Genomic DNA, 17,743 nt, shown 5'->3' with positions numbered 1-17,743 from the left:
ATCTTGGAGTGTGGGCAGAGCTTAAAAACAAAGCATGGTGCAGATATCTTTTGCTAAACGTAACTAACGAAAATGACTTGGGATGGACAGTTGGTAAGACATGGGGTTTCAGATACCGGGAGACTGGAGGAGATAGGGGAGGTTTGTTCTTTATCAAAAAGCGAGAAATTAAGCGTAGCAAGGCGATTGGCCCCAATATTGTAATCAAAGATGATAATCAGCAGAGGAAAGACAGCTTGCCGACCTCTGCTCCCGTTCCAACCAGCCCCCTATCACCTAAACAGACAGTTCTCCCCGGGAAGCCAATCGCGAACACCCATCACGTGCCTGGTAAGCCATTTTTTGGCGTGCTAGATGCCGCCTTTCAGTCACTGAACCACTCCAATCCTAATCTCACTAACCCCTGTTGGTTGTGTTATGATGTGAACCCTCCTTTTTATGAGGGCATCGCACTTAACGCTTCCTTCACCTACTCTTCCGACAGTGACCCTATCCAGTGTAAATGGGACACGCCACGAAAGGGAATCACCCTGAGCCAAGTCAGGGGCAAAGGAGTGTGTTTTGGCAATACTGGCCTGGCTAATTGGGACGATTCTGTCTGCGCAGAAGTCGTTATGATCGATAAAACCCGAGCGTGGGCAATTCCATCCGCACCAGGGATGTGGATTTGCCACCAACTGGGAATAACCCCCTGCGTATCCCTTAAACGGTTTGACTTCGCTAACGATTTCTGTGTTCAGATTTTGATTGCCCCCAGGGTCCTGTACCACCCAGAAGAGGATATGTACTATCAATGGGAACAGACGGGCATCAGTCTACAGAAAAGAGAGGTGCTGACAGCCGTCACCATAGCAACGCTGCTCGGACTGGGAGTGGCCGGTACGGCCACGGGAGTGGCCTCCCTGACAACTCAGCAGCGAGGCTTGTCCCAGCTACAACTTGCCATTGACGAGGACCTGGAGAAAATTGAAAAATCAATGACTTTCCTAGAGCAGTCTGTGTCTTCACTCTCTGAGGCTGTCCTGCAGAACAGACGGGGTTTAGACCTCCTGTTTTTGCACCAAGGAGGCCTTTGTGCCACCTTGAAGGAGGAGTGCTGCTTTTACGCAGATCACACCGGAGTCGTTAGAGACTCCATGGCGAAACTAAGAGAGCGACTAGCTCTACGGAAAAAAGAAAGGGAAGCCCAGCAGGGATGGTTCGAATCATGGTTTAACCGATCTCCATGGTTGACCACCTTGATATCAACCTTGATAGGTCCGATCGCAATACTATTAATGACACTAATCTTTGGACCCTGTATTCTGAATAGACTGGTATCGTTCGTTCGAAGTCGACTCGAGAGTGTTAACGTTCTGTTCCTAGAACACCAACAGCTGCTCTAGGAATACATTCGCATGTCACTACCTCAATAGTCCCACACTACCTCTAATTTTATTCTATTCCCCACTAACTTATTCTAACCTATATTCACTTATGGTGCTTTAAAGTTTTTTAAACTCAGGGTAATGGGATATATGTTTACATCAGTTTTTATATATGCACATTTTTAAGATTTGCACTACATGATGATTTTTATAGACGGCACATTTCTAACTCACTTTATAAGTAGACTATTATGATTATATTTTTTAACCTATTTAATTGTGCATAGGGAGGGGGGAAATGTGGTGAGATAGGGCCTGGCGAACGGAAGATCTCGCGTTGTAACGGGAACTCAGGGCCCCTCCCCCTATGCTAATAGCATCCAATCAGTGACACGACGGAAGTGACATACTGAAGCCCTAGGTATGTCTATATAAACCCGTGTCACGCTTCAATAAATTCTCTTTGCTGCTCATCCCACCTCGGCGTCTGTTGCTTAGCAACCGCGTGCCACTCCGGAACCGGGTCGTGCCTTTCAACGAAAGGCAACAGGTAGGTGTGGCTTCTGGAGAGGTTTCCAGGGCCGGACGGATCAAAGTTAGCTCCCTGATACTATCCGAGCCAGCACTAGCTCGACTGACTCCCACGGCGAGACTCATCCCACGCAACACTCCTACATCAGGAATCCCAAGTGACCAACCTAGGTACAGGTCCCACCTTTACTCACACAATTTCCACACTGAATTGGAAAATCTGACTTGAAAAACACTTGTCAATGAGGAGGGGTCCCAGGCAAGGACACCACTTAGGTGCCTAAATTCAGGTGGGATCCCAGCATGGTCAGGAGTCCTGATGCTTCTAAACCTGTTTGGACAAAGTCAGAAATACAACTAAGAGGAACGTGAGTTCTCTGCCTTTCTCCTAAGGAGCTGCCCCTTTGTTTCTCATCCAGCCAGGAAGGTGGATGACAACTGTAGCCAGAAGAGAAACAAGCAGTTTATTGTAAATCCCAAGCACATGACAAAAAAGGTCAAAAATCAGTAATGAAATGGAAGGAGATGAGCTGTGAGGCAATTAAGATGCCAAACCAAATGAAATTAATGCTGTCTTCCAAGTTAATCTTGGAGCACCAGTAAAGCCCAGGGGTCCTTAGAAAAGGGCCACATAATTTCTACCTCCTAAAATGCACCATTTGGAGGAGAACAGGCCCAACCTGGAGCCACAAGTCCAGAAACCTGATAGCCAATGACCACAAGATGCCAGTCCAACTTGGCCACATCCCAAACCTCTCTGCTCATGTCTGTCAGCATTCACAGTGTGTTCCCTGTGCCATCTGCATCCTTCATGAGCTTCACAGGGAGGATGGAGGGTATCTTGGAGGACATGACCACTTGTGTTGTTTTCCCTGGGAAGTGGAGAGTTTGCCAAGTCTGAGATCCCTATCTAGGGGGGGTCTGGCTGCGAGATGTCCAAGCTCCAAAGCCTTGCTGAGCATCTTGATAATGGGAAAAAAAGCCAAATGCAGTGACTCAGCCCTCCCTGTGACATCTTCAGGACACCAAGATGGTGAGATGGTCTCCAACAAGCCAGCTGAGAGAAAATGGAGAGGATGATGAAGACTGGAGAGGATGATGAAGACTGATCCTGCGAACATCCAATCCTCCTCGGCATGCAATCAAAAGCAGATCTAAAGGATGGGGAATACTTCTTTTGAAAAGATGATTTTCTTCCCAAGTCTTTTTTTGTTGGTTTTTTTTTTGGCAGCATTTGGGTGAATCACATCCAACTCAAAACTCCTGTAGGTAAGGACAGATGAGGAGGTTATGGCTCAATGAGCTGAGCCAAAGCAAGGACCTCACACACTCCTAGCCACAAAACTTTCCAAAACCCAAGCACCCCAGATGAACCTTGAAAAGATGGGGGCAGGAGGACACTTCAAAATACCAGTTGTCAACGTTGTCCAGAAGGAACTGCTTCCAGCGCTGGTTTCTTTGCCTTTGTGTCCACCAGATGGCAGAGCCGAGCCAGACCCGAGGAGCAAACAGATCTTCCAATTTATTTCCCCAATTTCAAAACAAAAGGCTGGTGACAAGCATTTGGCCCTTAGAGAGCTATGAAAAAAACAGAGGGTTTGGGGGGAGGTTGTTGTAGGGTTTGTTGGTTCTTTTTTTCCACCTTTTAATTGCCAAATAATCACAGGTTCTCCCTTGAAATATTTCATTAAATATTATCCATAGATTTCAGCAGTACAAGTCACATAATAACGTCCAGCTAAGCAGAATAATTCTGTTTAACAGATGCACCTCTCTGGAGCCATAGCAATGTGAATGTATACTGGAAATGAGTTCTAGATTCATGTCCTATGCCCATCATACCTTAACCAGCAAAGGAACCATGTTGCCAAAGCAGTTTGAAAGCAAGACACTACCTCACACAAACCATGAGATGGAAGGAGCCTTAAAGCTTATCCAGTCCCAACCCCCTGCCATGGGCAGGGACACCTCCCGCCAGCCCAGGTTGCTCCAAGCCCCATCCAACCTGACCTGAGACACTGCCAGGGATGGGGCAGCCACAGCTTCTCTGGGAAACCTCTTCCAGCAAGCATCTCACCACCCTCAAATTAAAGAATTTCTTCCTGATGTCCAACTTAAATCTCCCCTCTTCAAGTTTGAAATAATTTCCCCTTGTCCTGTCACCACACACCCGTGTAAAAAACCCTATCCCAGCTTTCTTGTAGGCCCATTTCAGGTATTGGACTTGGTGCTTTTAACCCTGCTAGAGGTTCTGAAACATTCAGCAGCCAGACATATGCATCCTCCTCTGGAGGATGCTTGGACCAACGCAGTCATCCTGAAGGATGCTCAGAGCAGCCCGGTCTTTCTGGAGGATGCTGAGACCATCCCAGTTTCACTGGGGGATGCTCAGACCAGCCCCTCCATCCATGCACAGCTGACATAAGCAACCCATGGGATCTTAAACAAAGACAGAATGAGATTTTATGGATCTCCAACCCAAAAAAGCTTCAGGATATGACACAAACATAACCACAGTGTGGGAAAGACCCATGGAAGGTGAAAGATTTTTCTTCCAGAGGCTCACACAAACATTTTCCTTTTTGCCCCCACACACTGTGCTCCGCAGAGCCATTTGAAACAAGGGATAAAGACCAGGGGAGTCACCATTGGCATTACACAATCACAGTCAAATCCAGCTAACAGTGATACATCAGGATTAAAGCATTTCACATGTCAACACTGAACAGCATCAATCCTCACCCAGAATTCCCAGGCTTTGAGTTCCCACAGGCACATATGACTGCACATGCCTAGGTAAGCAAGTCTTCAAAATAATGGAGTATTGCAGGAGTCTGCCCAGAGGCACCAAAAAAAAACCCAAATCCAGTGTTGCCACTAGTCCTTCCAGTTTAGAGAGCTGCAGCACCAAGAATTAAACTAGATATTAAGGTATAGATTGGTATTAATTCACTGGAGTCAATGAATTCCAGGCTGGTGTTAGGACAGGATGAGATGACAACCAGACCAGGAGGACTTTGCTTAGTCATCAATAGCTGTCAATTATAAAAGAGGTACAACTCAGGAGAAGAACATCAGCTCCTCACACCAGAGCTGTTTTGTTTCCTCATTTCCAGTTATTCCCCAGGGCAAAGAAACCTTATTTTGCAGGCTTACTGGGGTCAGCTGAGTTTCATGTTTTCACCCTGTGACCTAAAGTCCAGACATACCAAGCATGGAAGAAACTGGGCAGAAAGCAGCTGCAGGCTGCCAAAGTCAGTAGCACTTCCCCACACTTTCCACTGGTTCACATATTTAGTGCCAACTAAAAGAAATAATCAGATCATCACATGGTTTGCAGGATAAGCAAGGCTTTCCTCACATGATGCATGAGCAAGAAGCCCAGGGAGCTCTTTGCTCAGCACCGAAAGGGGGAAAGTTAGCACAGCACATGAGATGTCTCTGACCTCCCCTCTGGAGTCAAAGAGCTGCAGAAAAATCATGCTGAACATCCTCAGGAAGTTGCCCAATGCAGGACAAAATCTTCAGTGTTTGGGGTATTTTTAACTGTGGGGCTCATCCTGCCATTCCCCAGCACCTGAGAATCAAAAGACATTTAACCAGAACCACCAAAACTGGGATGTAGAGATAGATGTGGAGAAGAAAGAGGATGCAGAAAATGTTCAAGTAGATGATCATTGGGCATCCCATGGGGGAAACCTGTGGGTCAGCACACCACCACCTTTGCTGGCATCCTGGCAAGGATTTATTTTGAAGCTGTCAGGAAGCTTGGTGCTTTTCAGAACCTCTTTTCCTAAAATATATGAGCCCTGTGCCCATGGACATATATAAATATAAATAAATATAGATATTGTCCTCAATGTTCCACCTCTTGTCCAGCACTTCCCATCAAGGCTTGCTGAAACCACATGTGTCTTTATCACAAACCCCAAAAGACTCCAAAACTCAACATATCCCACTGCTGGGAAGGTTTTCCTAAGAAAAGGTAAGGCAGGGAGCTGCTGGTCTCCACCTGCAGGCATGAGATGTCCTCATCACTTACCTGCCACACTGGAAGGACTTTCTCTATGTCGTTCAAGTTGATGCCATCACCATCCTCATATTTCCCTTTTCCAAGCCTGTGGCAGGAAGAAAACAAAACCAAAACCGAAGTCAAACCATGCTGGAACCAAAGTTCATTTTCTATGATGGCACATGGGAAAGATTAGTTCTTACTGCAAAGGACCCTCATGAAAACAAAGAGGCTCTCTGAAATGAGTACATTGTGCTTCCAAAGCACTCCCACATGGGTGTAAAGTCATTACTAAAAAATTAAATGCTTTTCCCTCTCTCCTTGCACCATCCACCACAGTCTTCAAATGGTTTTGGTAATAGCAACAGGGAAAAAACTTAAATACTTGAGCTGTACCATTGGGTGATTTGATTCCCAGAGGAAGGAAAACCAAAAGAAAAGCCCACATGGCAAAAAAAAAATTATAAAGCAAGGACACAAAAATGTAATGGAAAATGTTTCCTTTGAAGCATGGCTCATTTGGTGGTCTCCACAGGAGCTCCTGTTGTCCTGCTGAGAAGGGTGCTGGTGCAGAAGCACAAACACATATCAAGCAGCAAACTTGATATAAATACAAATGTACAATTTGAAATGCCAAGAAGGTTCCCTTCAGGAATTGTAAGCCAGCTCTGAGGTCCCCCTGGAGTCTTCTCTTCTCCAGACTGAACAATCCCAGCTCCCTCAGCCTCTCCTCACAGCAGAGGTGTCCAGCCCCTGGATCATCTTTGTGGCCTCCTCTGGACTCATTCCAACAGATCTCTGTCCTTCTTAGGGTGGGAACACCAGAACTGAAGGCAATATTCAAGGTGGGGTCTCAAAAGTGCAGAGCAGAGGGGGAGAATCCCCTCTCTTGACCTCCTGGCCATGGTCCTCTTGATGCATCCCTTGGCCTTCTGAGCTGCATGAGCTCACTGCTGGCTCATGGTGAGTTTTTCATCAATCAACACCCCCAAGTCCTTCTCTTCAGGGCTGCCCTCAACCCATTCTGTACCCAGAACCACTGATCTTGGTGGAATTACAGCAAATGGGATTAAAAAAATTGCAGGAAAAAAAAGCAAGAGCTAAAGCAGCAGATTCCCAAACCAAAGCTGAATGGAAAGATTTGATTTAATTAACACCCTCATTTATTTACAGCAAATCAGAGGGGTATGGGAAAAACTAAAGTGATACACAGGCTTGGGAAATACCTGGAACAAAGAGGAAATAGCAGCTACAACACTGCAAAAGTGTTTGGAAGAGCAAAAGCACAGCAAGAAGTAGGGCCGGGAATGAAAGGCAGCAAAAATTCAGGTCAGAAAGGAGGTAAAGTGCCCTAGTTTTCCTTAACCATCCTCCTTTGGTCGTTCAGCAGATCCCCAAACTCAGTATTTGCACATAAAATCAAGTGTCTTTCTGGAGGAAAACCCTTCAGGCAAGCAGAAGACACTGGAGGTCTATCAACTGGATGGTACTATACAGCCAACCTTGGGCAAGGGATATGGAACAAAACAGTCTCTTTGGTACAGAAAGTGGAGAAAAAACATTTTGAACAGCATTTCTCTTCTTTTCCTTTGTTATTCAAATTTTCATTGCTAGCATGTTAACAAAATGCCACTTGAACAAGAGGGGAAATGCCTGGCTAGCATTTGGTGGAGCTTCTTGGAGGTTCAGCCAGCTGCCTCCTGCTCAGCACAGATAAAACCTGGAGAACTGATGAATGTACAACAGATTTCCAAAATAAAAAAAAAATCAATTTTGTCTGTGCTCCCTCTCTTCTAGCATGTTATTTTTAAGACCTGCATTTTGGGAGATGTTCTGCTTGGGCTCCTGGCATCTGTTAAACTTTTCTGCTTAGACAGTAGTTCTTTTTTCATGTCTCCAGCTGGATTATTTAGGAGTGATTAAATATCTCCTCTCCAGACTGCCTTCTTTACCCAGTTGCACCCTGGGCATTCACACTACTCCAGGAACCAGAAGCAGAGCAGAACCTGCTTCATTCTCCTTCTACATAGCAGGTGCTGCTGGTGGGATCACTTGCTAAGTGCCATCAACCATGGAGGCCTCTTTTTTTTATGGAGGGCCCTTCATTTTATTTTTCAATGGCAAAACCAATCTATCGACAGAAAAACATCTCTGAGTGAGATTAGGGAAGAGGAGGCTCCCTGGTGACCTTAGAGCAACCTTCCAATATCTGAAGGGGCTACAAGAAAGCTGGAGAAGGGCTTTTTACACTGATGTGTTGACAAGGGGAAATGGTTTAAAACTTGAAGAGGGGAGATTTAGATTGGACATTTGGAGACAATTCTTTAATTTGAAGGTGGTGCGACCCTGGAACAGGCTAGCCAAGGAAGTTGTGGCTGCCCCATCCCTGGCAGTGTCTTAGGTCAGGTTGGATGGGACTTGGAGCAACCTGGGCTGGTGGGAGGTGCCCCTGCCCATGGCAGGGGGTTGGAACTGGATGAGCTTTAGGGTTCCTTCCAACCCAAAGTATTCTATGATGCTATGATTTCCATCCCTATGTCCAACATCGCAGTGAGAAGCCACCTGCCATCTTCTCAACCTCATCTTTTAGACCTGTTTTGACTTTTTTCCCTCCTCTGTGTGCAGGATATGGTTAATGGCTAGGATAAAAAGAGACAAAAATTGATGGGATAAAATGTGGTTATGGAGTTGATGCTCCAGTTTCGTTCTAGCAGAGCTTTGCAATGAATTGCTTCAGGGATGAGTTGAAGCCTTGTCAGAACTTGGGATAACAGGACAAATAATAGCCTGGACTAGCACTGCCAGCACCAGAGTGTTGAGCACCACAGCTGAACAATCATAAGAGGATAAAAAACCTATATTAAATGATTGGTTCTCAGACTGCAGAGTCTGCAGAGAAACCTTGCTGTCCATCTAAGCATCATCAGCCTAACCAACCAACAACCAATGAGGAATCCAACCTGTGGAGGCCACTGCAGGCTGTCACCACCAAAGGAAGCTGGTTAATATTTTCCCAGCTAGCAGATAGGAGATGAATGATTGGATCTCCAAACATCACATTGATGTTCTCTTCTTCACTGAAGTCTTGCTGGGGAGAACAGCAGGAGCCCCATCACTTATGGTTACTGTAACCAGGTTCAACACTAAGCTGGGATCTTTCTTCCAGAGATGTTTAAATCTAGGAGACTTGGATCTTTCAAATCCATCCAGTCCAACCTCTCTGCAGTGTACAGGGACATCTGCAACTGGATCAGGTTGCTCAGAGCCCCATCCAACCTGACCTGGAATGGTTCCAGGGATGGGGCATCTCCCACCTCTCTGGGCAACCTGGGCCAGGGTCTGGTCTCCCCACCCTCAGCATAAAAAATTTCTTCCCTAAATCAAATCTGAATCTCACCTCTTTTTCCTTCTAGGTCCCCTGTAAGTCCTGAAAAGGTCTCCTTGGATCTTCCCCTTCTCCAGGCTGAACAACCCCAGCCCATAGTTGAGGTGCTCTAGCTGCAGCTTGTTTTTTTATGGATCTGCTCCAACAGCTCCATATCTGTGCTGAGGACCCCAGAGCTGGATCCAATTGCTGCTCCGCCACCTCTTCCCAATGTCTTCCATGTGAACCATGCCACCAAACTAGCATTCCCTCTCCAAGAGAGAAGTCAGAGACCTTGCTGGAGAGCATGACAGCACAGGTGTGGCACTCACCCTTCTCTGTCTATGTGAGGCAGTGGATGTTTGGAGGTGTTTCGGGGCTTCCTGTGAAACTGGGTGAAATCCAATTTTTCAGGCTGCAGGTCCCACGTCGCACCACTAGGAGAGAAAAACAGGGAAAAAACAAAAAAATAAAGTCCACTGCTAATTAAACACCACCCAGCTGAAGAGGGCACATCAGAGCCTCACTCCTTGCTGCAGAGCACATGGATGGGGGCCTCCAACCTTCACATTGTTCTATCATGTTTCTTTTCATGTTTCTTCTATCTTTTTGGAGCTGTTGAGCTCCTGTTGCCTGATCTACACCCTTAATTTTGCTGTCTGATGCAGCATGATGCAGCCCACACCTTGCTAACCAGACTTGCTCTCTGGATCAAGGGGGCAAGGCAGGAGGTAGTGGTCTGGTCCATGCAATGGTCATGTTCTCTGTGGTCCTGAACAAGCCTGAAACAAGTCCCAGGTGGGAGCTCAACCCCTGGAGACTCTTGCAGTGCTCCAGGAACAGAGAGAGATAAATAAAACTGGACAGAGAGCATATTTCACCACTTTCCCTGTGTTGGAAGTGGCTGAAGAGCTATTCCCAGCAGCTGTGATGCCAACATATAATGTCACCTCCAGGAAATGGAAGAGTAAAATCCTGGAACAGTAGCTCAGAGATGCCTCAAGTCTTGCCTATGCAGCTCTTGGATGATTACAAATCATAAAATCACAGAATGGTTTGGGTTGGAATGGATCTTATAGATCACCCAGTTCCAACCCCCTGCCATGGGCAGGGATACCTCCCACCAGCCCAGGTTGCTCCAAGCCCCATCCAACCTGACCTGAAACTGCCAGGAATGGGGCAGCCACAGCTTCTCTGGGAAACCTCTTCCAGCATCTCACCACCCTCACAGTGAAGAATTTGTCTAACTTAAATCTCCTCCTCTCTTTCATTTTAAAACCTAAATCTCCCCTCTTAATCCCATCACCCCTTGTCCTATCAGCTTCCGATGTTTGGACTGCAAACCCATCCAGCAGCATCTCCTAAGCATGTGGGATTCTTTAAATAGATGGATTGTACTTAGTGCCATGGGCTAATTGGGAATGGGGAGGAGGAGGAGCAGTGACTTCAGGACCAGGCAGGGGGACTCCCAGGTGCCTCGGTACCAGCAGGATGGACACAGATTGACAGCTCAGAGAGGGCAGAGTCCATCTCTCTCTTCAAGTGTTTGAAAACCATCTTACCTGAAGGACTCAAAGGTGTTGGCAGCCCAGATGTCCGTGCCCAGCATGTCAAGGGAGGTCTCCTTGTTGCCATTCTAGGAAGGAGGCAAAGGTGGTTACTCTCCAGAAGGTACCTGGTACCATCTGGACCATGGCACAGCCCACCACAGCCTCTCCCACCACCAGCCACGGAAGTGTCCCAGCCTCCAGGTGTGGGCTTCTCCACTTCCCTGTGAATCCAAACTCACTGGAAGGTCAAGTCCCCCTCTCCCTCTGCAAAAGCGCATGGTGAAGGCAAGGAGTGACAGTTTCAGCCTTGGGGACACAAAGCTGTGGACAACACGGAGCAGACAACATGTAGGCTCAACTTGGGCTCCAGTCCTGTCCTCCTACTGTCTTCAACCTCCAAGACTCACCAAGGTCCAATGGGCAGGTTGACATCCCAGCCATGAAGACATCCAGCTGCAGGGTCACAGACCATTTGAGATGGGAAGGGACCTCTGAAGCTCATCTGGTCCAACCCTAAGGCTTGAGCGGAGCCACCTACAACCAGGTGGTCAGGACCACATCTGGATGGCTTTTAAATATCTCCAAGGATGGAGATACTCTTCACCAGCAGGCTGTTGTCACTAATAAGGATGAGGTAAGCTGTCCTGCTTCTCCAAGGAGTCATGGTGACATGATTTGCTCTAACAACAGCTGAAGAACATCAGAACTCTGCCCCTTTCCACCTCTGCCATGCACACCAGCAAATGAACCTCTGCTACATGTCCCACCAACACTCAGGTGACAGGTTCCTTCTACTCAAGAAGCAAAAGCATCAAGGTACAACCAGGTGGGAACCATGAGAAACCTCCAGCAAACTTCAAAGCACCTTCAGCTGTGCCATGCAGATCCTTTTGTGACCAGAAGTGAGAGCATCTAAAGCAAAGACCTCACACTTGTCCTTCATGGCCCTTTTACAGTCATCAGCCCACACATGACCTCTCCCTAGAAAGAGGGTTGCCCTCTCCACCCTTTAAAGGTGGACTTGGCTCTGACTCAGACTTATATGGGATGGACATTAGAAAGTCCCAAAGCACCATTTTTCTGCCAACACTTCTTACACGTATTCAGATTATATATTTGAGCCCCAATGGTCCCACTCTGGTAAAACAACTGCTGGAGAAGGTGGCTTCACATATTCCTCCTCCTATAATTTCTGTAATTTCCAAATATTATTAATAATGACAACTGAGGCATCAAAAATTCATAAAAATGTGACTATTTCTTAATGAAGTCCCAGACCTCAGTCTGCTCATGCTCTTCCAACCAACAGGATGAACATCTTTGGTGCACCCTACGGATGGTAGAACTTCAAAGCTATTCCCAGCTTTAGACACCAGATACACCAAACATGGCCACATCTCTCCCTCTTCTGTCTCCTCCAAGGGGTTTATGTATTATGATTTGGACTTCTGGGGATCTGCAAGTCAACATCTCTCTACACAGATACAAACCACCAGTTATGGAAGTAGAGCTGCTTCTTTTAGGCACAGGTAAGCAAAATTTTCTCCCACCAAGTAATCATTAAGGCTGGAAAAAGACATCTGAGGTCATCAAGTCCAACCATCAACCCAACACCAACATGCCAACTAAACCAGGTCCTGAATTGCCATGACCACACCTTTTGAACATGTTTTTTTGGAGGGATGGGGACTCCACCCCTGCCCTGGGCAGCCTGGGCCAGGCCCTGACAACCCTTTCCAGGGAGAAATTGTTCCCAAGCTCCAATCTAAACTTCCAGGTCAATTCCTCTTGTCCCATCCCTTCTTCCTTGGAAGAAAAGACTGACACCCACCCCCTGGCTCCAACCTCCTCTCAGGGGTTGCAGAGAATCAGAAGGTCTCCCCTCAGCCTCCTTTGCTCCAGGATCAACACCCCCAGCTCCCTCAGCTGCTCCTGGGCAGACTTCTGCTCCAGACCCTTCCCCAGCTCTGTTGCCCTTCTCTGGACACACTCCAACCCTTCCATGTCCACTCTGCTCCAAGCCTGGAGCACTGAAATCAGTTTTTTAAATACTTTGAAGCACCCTCAAAATGAAAATCAATGTGCAGGTCTTCCCAGCTACCACCCAAAGTAGAGACACCTCCTCCTGGAGACCCATTTCTCATTCCATTTCTTATGGACATGGAGTATTTTAACTCCCAGTCAGTGAGCCACCTACAAGAGGATTTCCTAAGAGTAGGATATTGGGGCTCAAGGAGAAAGAATGGGAAAAATGTAACCACTTGCAATGAAGATGAGGAAAATCATCAGCAAAAGTATTAAATAGCAAAAATTTAAGTCCAAGTGGATTCCTAATGAAGCACAAGCTGTCCCACCCAGCTCCTCCACACCTCCTACGAAGCCTCATCCAACCTTATCTTCAACACTTCCAGGGATGGGGCAGCCACAGCTTCTCTGGGAAACCTCTTCCAATGTCTCATCACCCTCATAGTGAAGAATTTCTTCCTCATGTCAAACATAAATTTCCCCTCTTCCATCATAAAGCCATTCCTCCTCATCCCATCACTCCACACCCTTTTCCAAAGTCCCTCCCCATCTTTCCTAGAGCACTGGAAGATGCTCTAAGGTCTCCATGGAGACTTCTCCTCTCCAGGTTGAATAACCCCAATACTCTCCTACATGTCCTCCTGTCCTGGTTTGGGCCAGGATAAAGGTGATTTTCTGTCTTGTACTTTTGCTTTCAGCTAAGTCTCTTGTAAGTAGTTGCACTTGATGAAATTAACAGCAAGTTTCTCAGACAGTGTCTGCTTCTAGGACTGATAACACTCGATGTTTATAGTTACAGCTAGAGACTGGTATGCAGAGCCAAGGACACTGCTCAACTCTGAGGAAAACTTTTACCCTCCAGAAGGAAGAAAGAGGTCCCACCTGCAGCCCTCCTTTGGGGAGGAACGGACAAGATAGATGCCAGAATTGACCAAACAGAGTATTCCATCCCATACACGTCATCCTCAGTATAAATTTGAGGCATCACGAGGGCCAAGCCACTCTTCCAGCTTCCGGCTGCCTGCCCTTCCTGCCTTTCCTGCTTCCCTTCCTTCACCCGGCATCCTGGAAGGATTCCGTCCGTTCGTCTGCCTGTGGTCCTGATCCGTGCCAGCCCATATCTGTGTGTTCCTGCCTCCAGTTCCCGACTGCTGCCGACTCCAGGAGTCCAGCCTGAGACCTTTGAAGTGATCTAAAATTATGAAAACCCCATGAAATCCCAGAGCACAGAATATTCAACTCTTTCAAGTACTCTGGAAATCTCTGCAATCCAGAGGGGAACATGTGTCTCAGGACTGCTGTGAGAGTTGACGTAGAGGGTTTCTCATGTCTCAGACATCCTGGTGGGGTTTACAGGAGTCCCTGAGGACACTGTCACAAAATAAGAGAAGGGCAGAGCCACTTTGGCTTTCAAGAGCCAAAAACAGAGCAAAATGTGGACTCCTCTGCACAATACAGCAAAGTCTAGGTCACTAAGTTGGAGACACAGACCACGTCCCAGCTCCACAACAGACCCCAAGCTACCTAAGGTGATGCTCCCCAGAGGTCTCACCTTAGAGATGTGAAACGTGAAGGACTGGAAGCAAAATGCATCAAGATTGAGTTCTGCACTGCTCCAGCTGTAGGTTTCCATCCTCAAACCTAGCAAGGCTCAAACAAGCTCAAACATCCTGGGGTTGCTCCAGCCTAAGATGAGTATTGACTTCAAAAGAGGAGGTCAGCTGCTTTTCAGGTTGCCCAGAGATGAAATTTGAGAGGTTGTGGTTATTCCTATGAGATGTTACACTGAGAGCAGGAAAAGGGAGTCAGGAGAAACGAACTTTCACCACCTGGCTGCTCGAAGGATTAACTACCCATTTACTAGAGCCTACAGGATGAACATCTTAGACATCTACAGGTGGAAAACTTCTGTGCCAGATGCTACAAGGGGACCAAATCAGCAGAAAAAAACTTTCTGCTTTAAAAAGACACATGGAAAACAAACATCACCACTTGGTTACATTCAGCTGACCAACTTCTGGTTGTGGTTGACTACAGGCAACCTGAGGCTATGGAAATTCCAGAAATGGTCCTGGTGACAATAAAAACCTGGTGAGAAACAGGGAAATTGGTAGCGCCAAGCAGCATTGTCACAAATTATGGAGACAAACCAGCAGATAGGCACCCACCAGTTAGATAAAAATCACAGCTCCTCTTTCCCCACATTAGTTTGTCTCCTGGCTCTTACTGATGGCCTGAGGTTCTTTTCTCTCTTATCTTAATCACATCCTATTCATATTTATATTTTTAAAATTAAGGACTTTAAAATAAAAATTGCTGAAATTTCTGTTGAAGCAGAAACAGTCTGACCAAGTATGACCTAAATACCCTGTCCTGGTTTGGGCCAGGATAAAGGTAATTTTCTGTCTTGTACTTTTGCTTTCAGCTAAGTCTCCTGTAAGTAGCTGCACTTGCTGAAATTAACAGCAAGTTTCTCAGTCAGTGTCTGCTTCTAGGACTGATAACACTCAATGTTTATAGTTACTGCTAGAGACTGGTATGCAGAGCCAAGGACACTGCTCAGCTCTGAGGAACATTTTGCACTCCGGAAGGAGTAAAAAGGTCCCACCTGCAGCCCTCCTTTGGGGAGGAAGGGACAAGATAGATGCCAGAATTGACCAAACAGACTATTCCATCCCATATGCGTCATATTCAGTATAAATTTGAGGGATCACAAGGGTCAAACCCCTTCCCGCCTTCCTTCCCTTCCTGCTTCCCCTTCTTCACCTGTCCCTGTTTGCTTCGGCATCCTGGGAAGATTCCATCCATTCATCTGCCTGTGGTCCTGATCCGTGCCAGCCCATATCTGTGTGTTCCTGCCTCCAGTTCCCAACTGCTGCCGACTCCAGGAGTCCAGCCTGGACTTTCCCAGGGCTGCCCTGCAGCCTCGGTGGTGACGTGAGAGTTATTGGGGGAAAGGGGGGAAGGAACGTGGTATCAATTTTCCTGTATATTTGTATATATTTAGTAATTTCACCTTTTTATCATTACTGTTTCATTAAAGCTGTGTAGTTTAGTTTCTAACACATAAGTCTCTCTCCCTTATTCTCTCTCCTTTCTTTATCAGGGAGGGGAGGGGGATTAATAGAGAGCATCTGTTATTCAGTTTAATTGCCAGGCCAGTGTTAAACTGTGACATACCCCCATGTAAAACTCACCAGAACAGCCAAGCTCAATATTTTACCTACATTTCTGACTAGCTGACAAAGATGAACAACTTCCTACTGCTATAAAGTCCCTGGAGGAGAAAAATCTTCACCAGAAACCCTCCCAGAATCACAAAAGCATCATGGTTGGAAAAGCCTTTCAAGATCATTGAGTCCATTAGTCCTACACCACCTTAACCACCAAACCATGTCCTGAAGTGCCACATCTACCCATTTTTTTAATACCTCTAGGGATGATAACTCCACCACCTCCCTGAACAACCTGTTCCAATGCTTCACCACTCTTTCATTGAAGAAATTTTTCCTAATATCCAATCTGAACCTCCTCTGGTGCCTCTTGTCCTATAGTCTCTCACTGGGGAGAAGAGGCCAAAACCCACCTTACTACCACCTCCTACAAGCCATAGAGAGCAAAATTTTTCTGGTGGCTTTGTGTCTTCTAAGAATGCCCTCTCATGCCAAAACAAATCCTTTCTGCAGACCTCCTCTCTGCAGAAATAGGGAACCTCACCCCAACCTCATGGGTGATGCTGGAAGAGAGGGCCAGAGTATGCAGGTAACAATTGTCCCTTAAAAACAGCTGAGAATCAAACACTCTCCACCAGTATCATCCCAAAAACCACAAAAAACCCCATCCCAAAGCCATGCAGGCAGTTGGACTTCAGCAGAAAGCTGAGGTTCTGTGGTGGTGAGATGCAGTGACACTTTAAGTGTCACTCTAAGTGACACTTTGGGACTTGGAGGGCTCCAGAGATTGATACCAATACCAATCCTTCTGACCAAGCTCTGCACCCTCTTGGGAAGAAGAAGCTTTGTGCACATGAACATTTGAAGCCACATCCTTGATTTCCCATCTAACATTTGCTTTTTAATTAGCAATAATTAACTTCCACTGCAATTTTCACCTGTGCAGCTCACCCTTTGAGGCACCACCTCATTAATCCCACACCCTTACCCCAGCTCAAGAGTTAGGACTTTCTCCTGCTTGGCTGCAAGTTTGCTAATCCCATCTGCAGACCAAAAAAAATTTAAAAGAGATCATTTTCAAACACAAAAGTGGTGGTGGTCACCTCCCTGGTTGCTCTCAGTGATGTATGAAGGTGGCTGGGTTGGTAGAGGTGTAGACCAAGCATGGCAATACCCCAAATTTTAGTTGGCCTGAAGACATCAGTGGTTTCTTGATGGGATTTCTGTTCAATTGTATCTAAAAAGCTCAACATTCAGGGTACAAATTTCACAGCCAAAGGCGGGCCAGGAGAAAAGGAAAGCCAACAAAAAGCTAGAAGGCTTCTCAGGACACAAAAGCCTCTGAGATATCCCCCTGCATTAACAACAGAATCACACCTGCAATATCCCTAGAGCAAGTTGTGGGGTGTCCTTCAAACTTTGAGTCTTAAACCTGGTCAGAAGAGAAGATAATTATCATATAAAAGGTCCTCTAGGAGGTCTTGCTACAGCAGAGGTTTCCATACACCCACTTTGTGCAGCTAAAGCTTCCAGTTATGCAAAATGTTGACACCAGGCTTCAAGTATCTCCCTGCTCTTCCAGACCTATTCAAGAAAAAACACTCCAGTGTTCCTATGGAAAACCAATGATTTAATTATTTGAACAGGGAAAATTTCCACCTTCTTTCTTCTCAATTTATTCCATAAAATTGTAAGAAAGATGGAAAACTTACCCTTCTAAA

General features: G+C 46.4%; 1 protein-coding gene across 2 annotated transcripts in view; it reads right to left on the bottom strand.

Annotated features, from left to right (window-relative positions):
- LOC139789119 (CBP80/20-dependent translation initiation factor-like) overlaps positions 1-17,743 on the bottom strand; it is a 132,858-nt gene that overhangs the window by 78,993 nt on the left and 36,122 nt on the right. For both annotated transcript variants that reach the window (XM_071729645.1, XM_071729646.1), the window contains exons 4-6: positions 10,837-10,910; positions 9,607-9,711; positions 5,941-6,016 (exon numbers count right to left, since the gene is read on the bottom strand). In XM_071729645.1, the coding sequence (XP_071585746.1) occupies positions 5,941-6,016; positions 9,607-9,711; positions 10,837-10,910 (255 nt within the window). The remainder of the gene's footprint in view (positions 1-5,940; positions 6,017-9,606; positions 9,712-10,836; positions 10,911-17,743) is intronic.

This window comes from Heliangelus exortis, chromosome W (genome assembly GCF_036169615.1).
Source record: "Heliangelus exortis chromosome W, bHelExo1.hap1, whole genome shotgun sequence".
In the NCBI taxonomy this organism is placed as follows: Eukaryota; Metazoa; Chordata; class Aves; order Apodiformes; family Trochilidae; genus Heliangelus; species Heliangelus exortis.
This window is presented reverse-complemented; position numbering and strand designations above follow the sequence as displayed.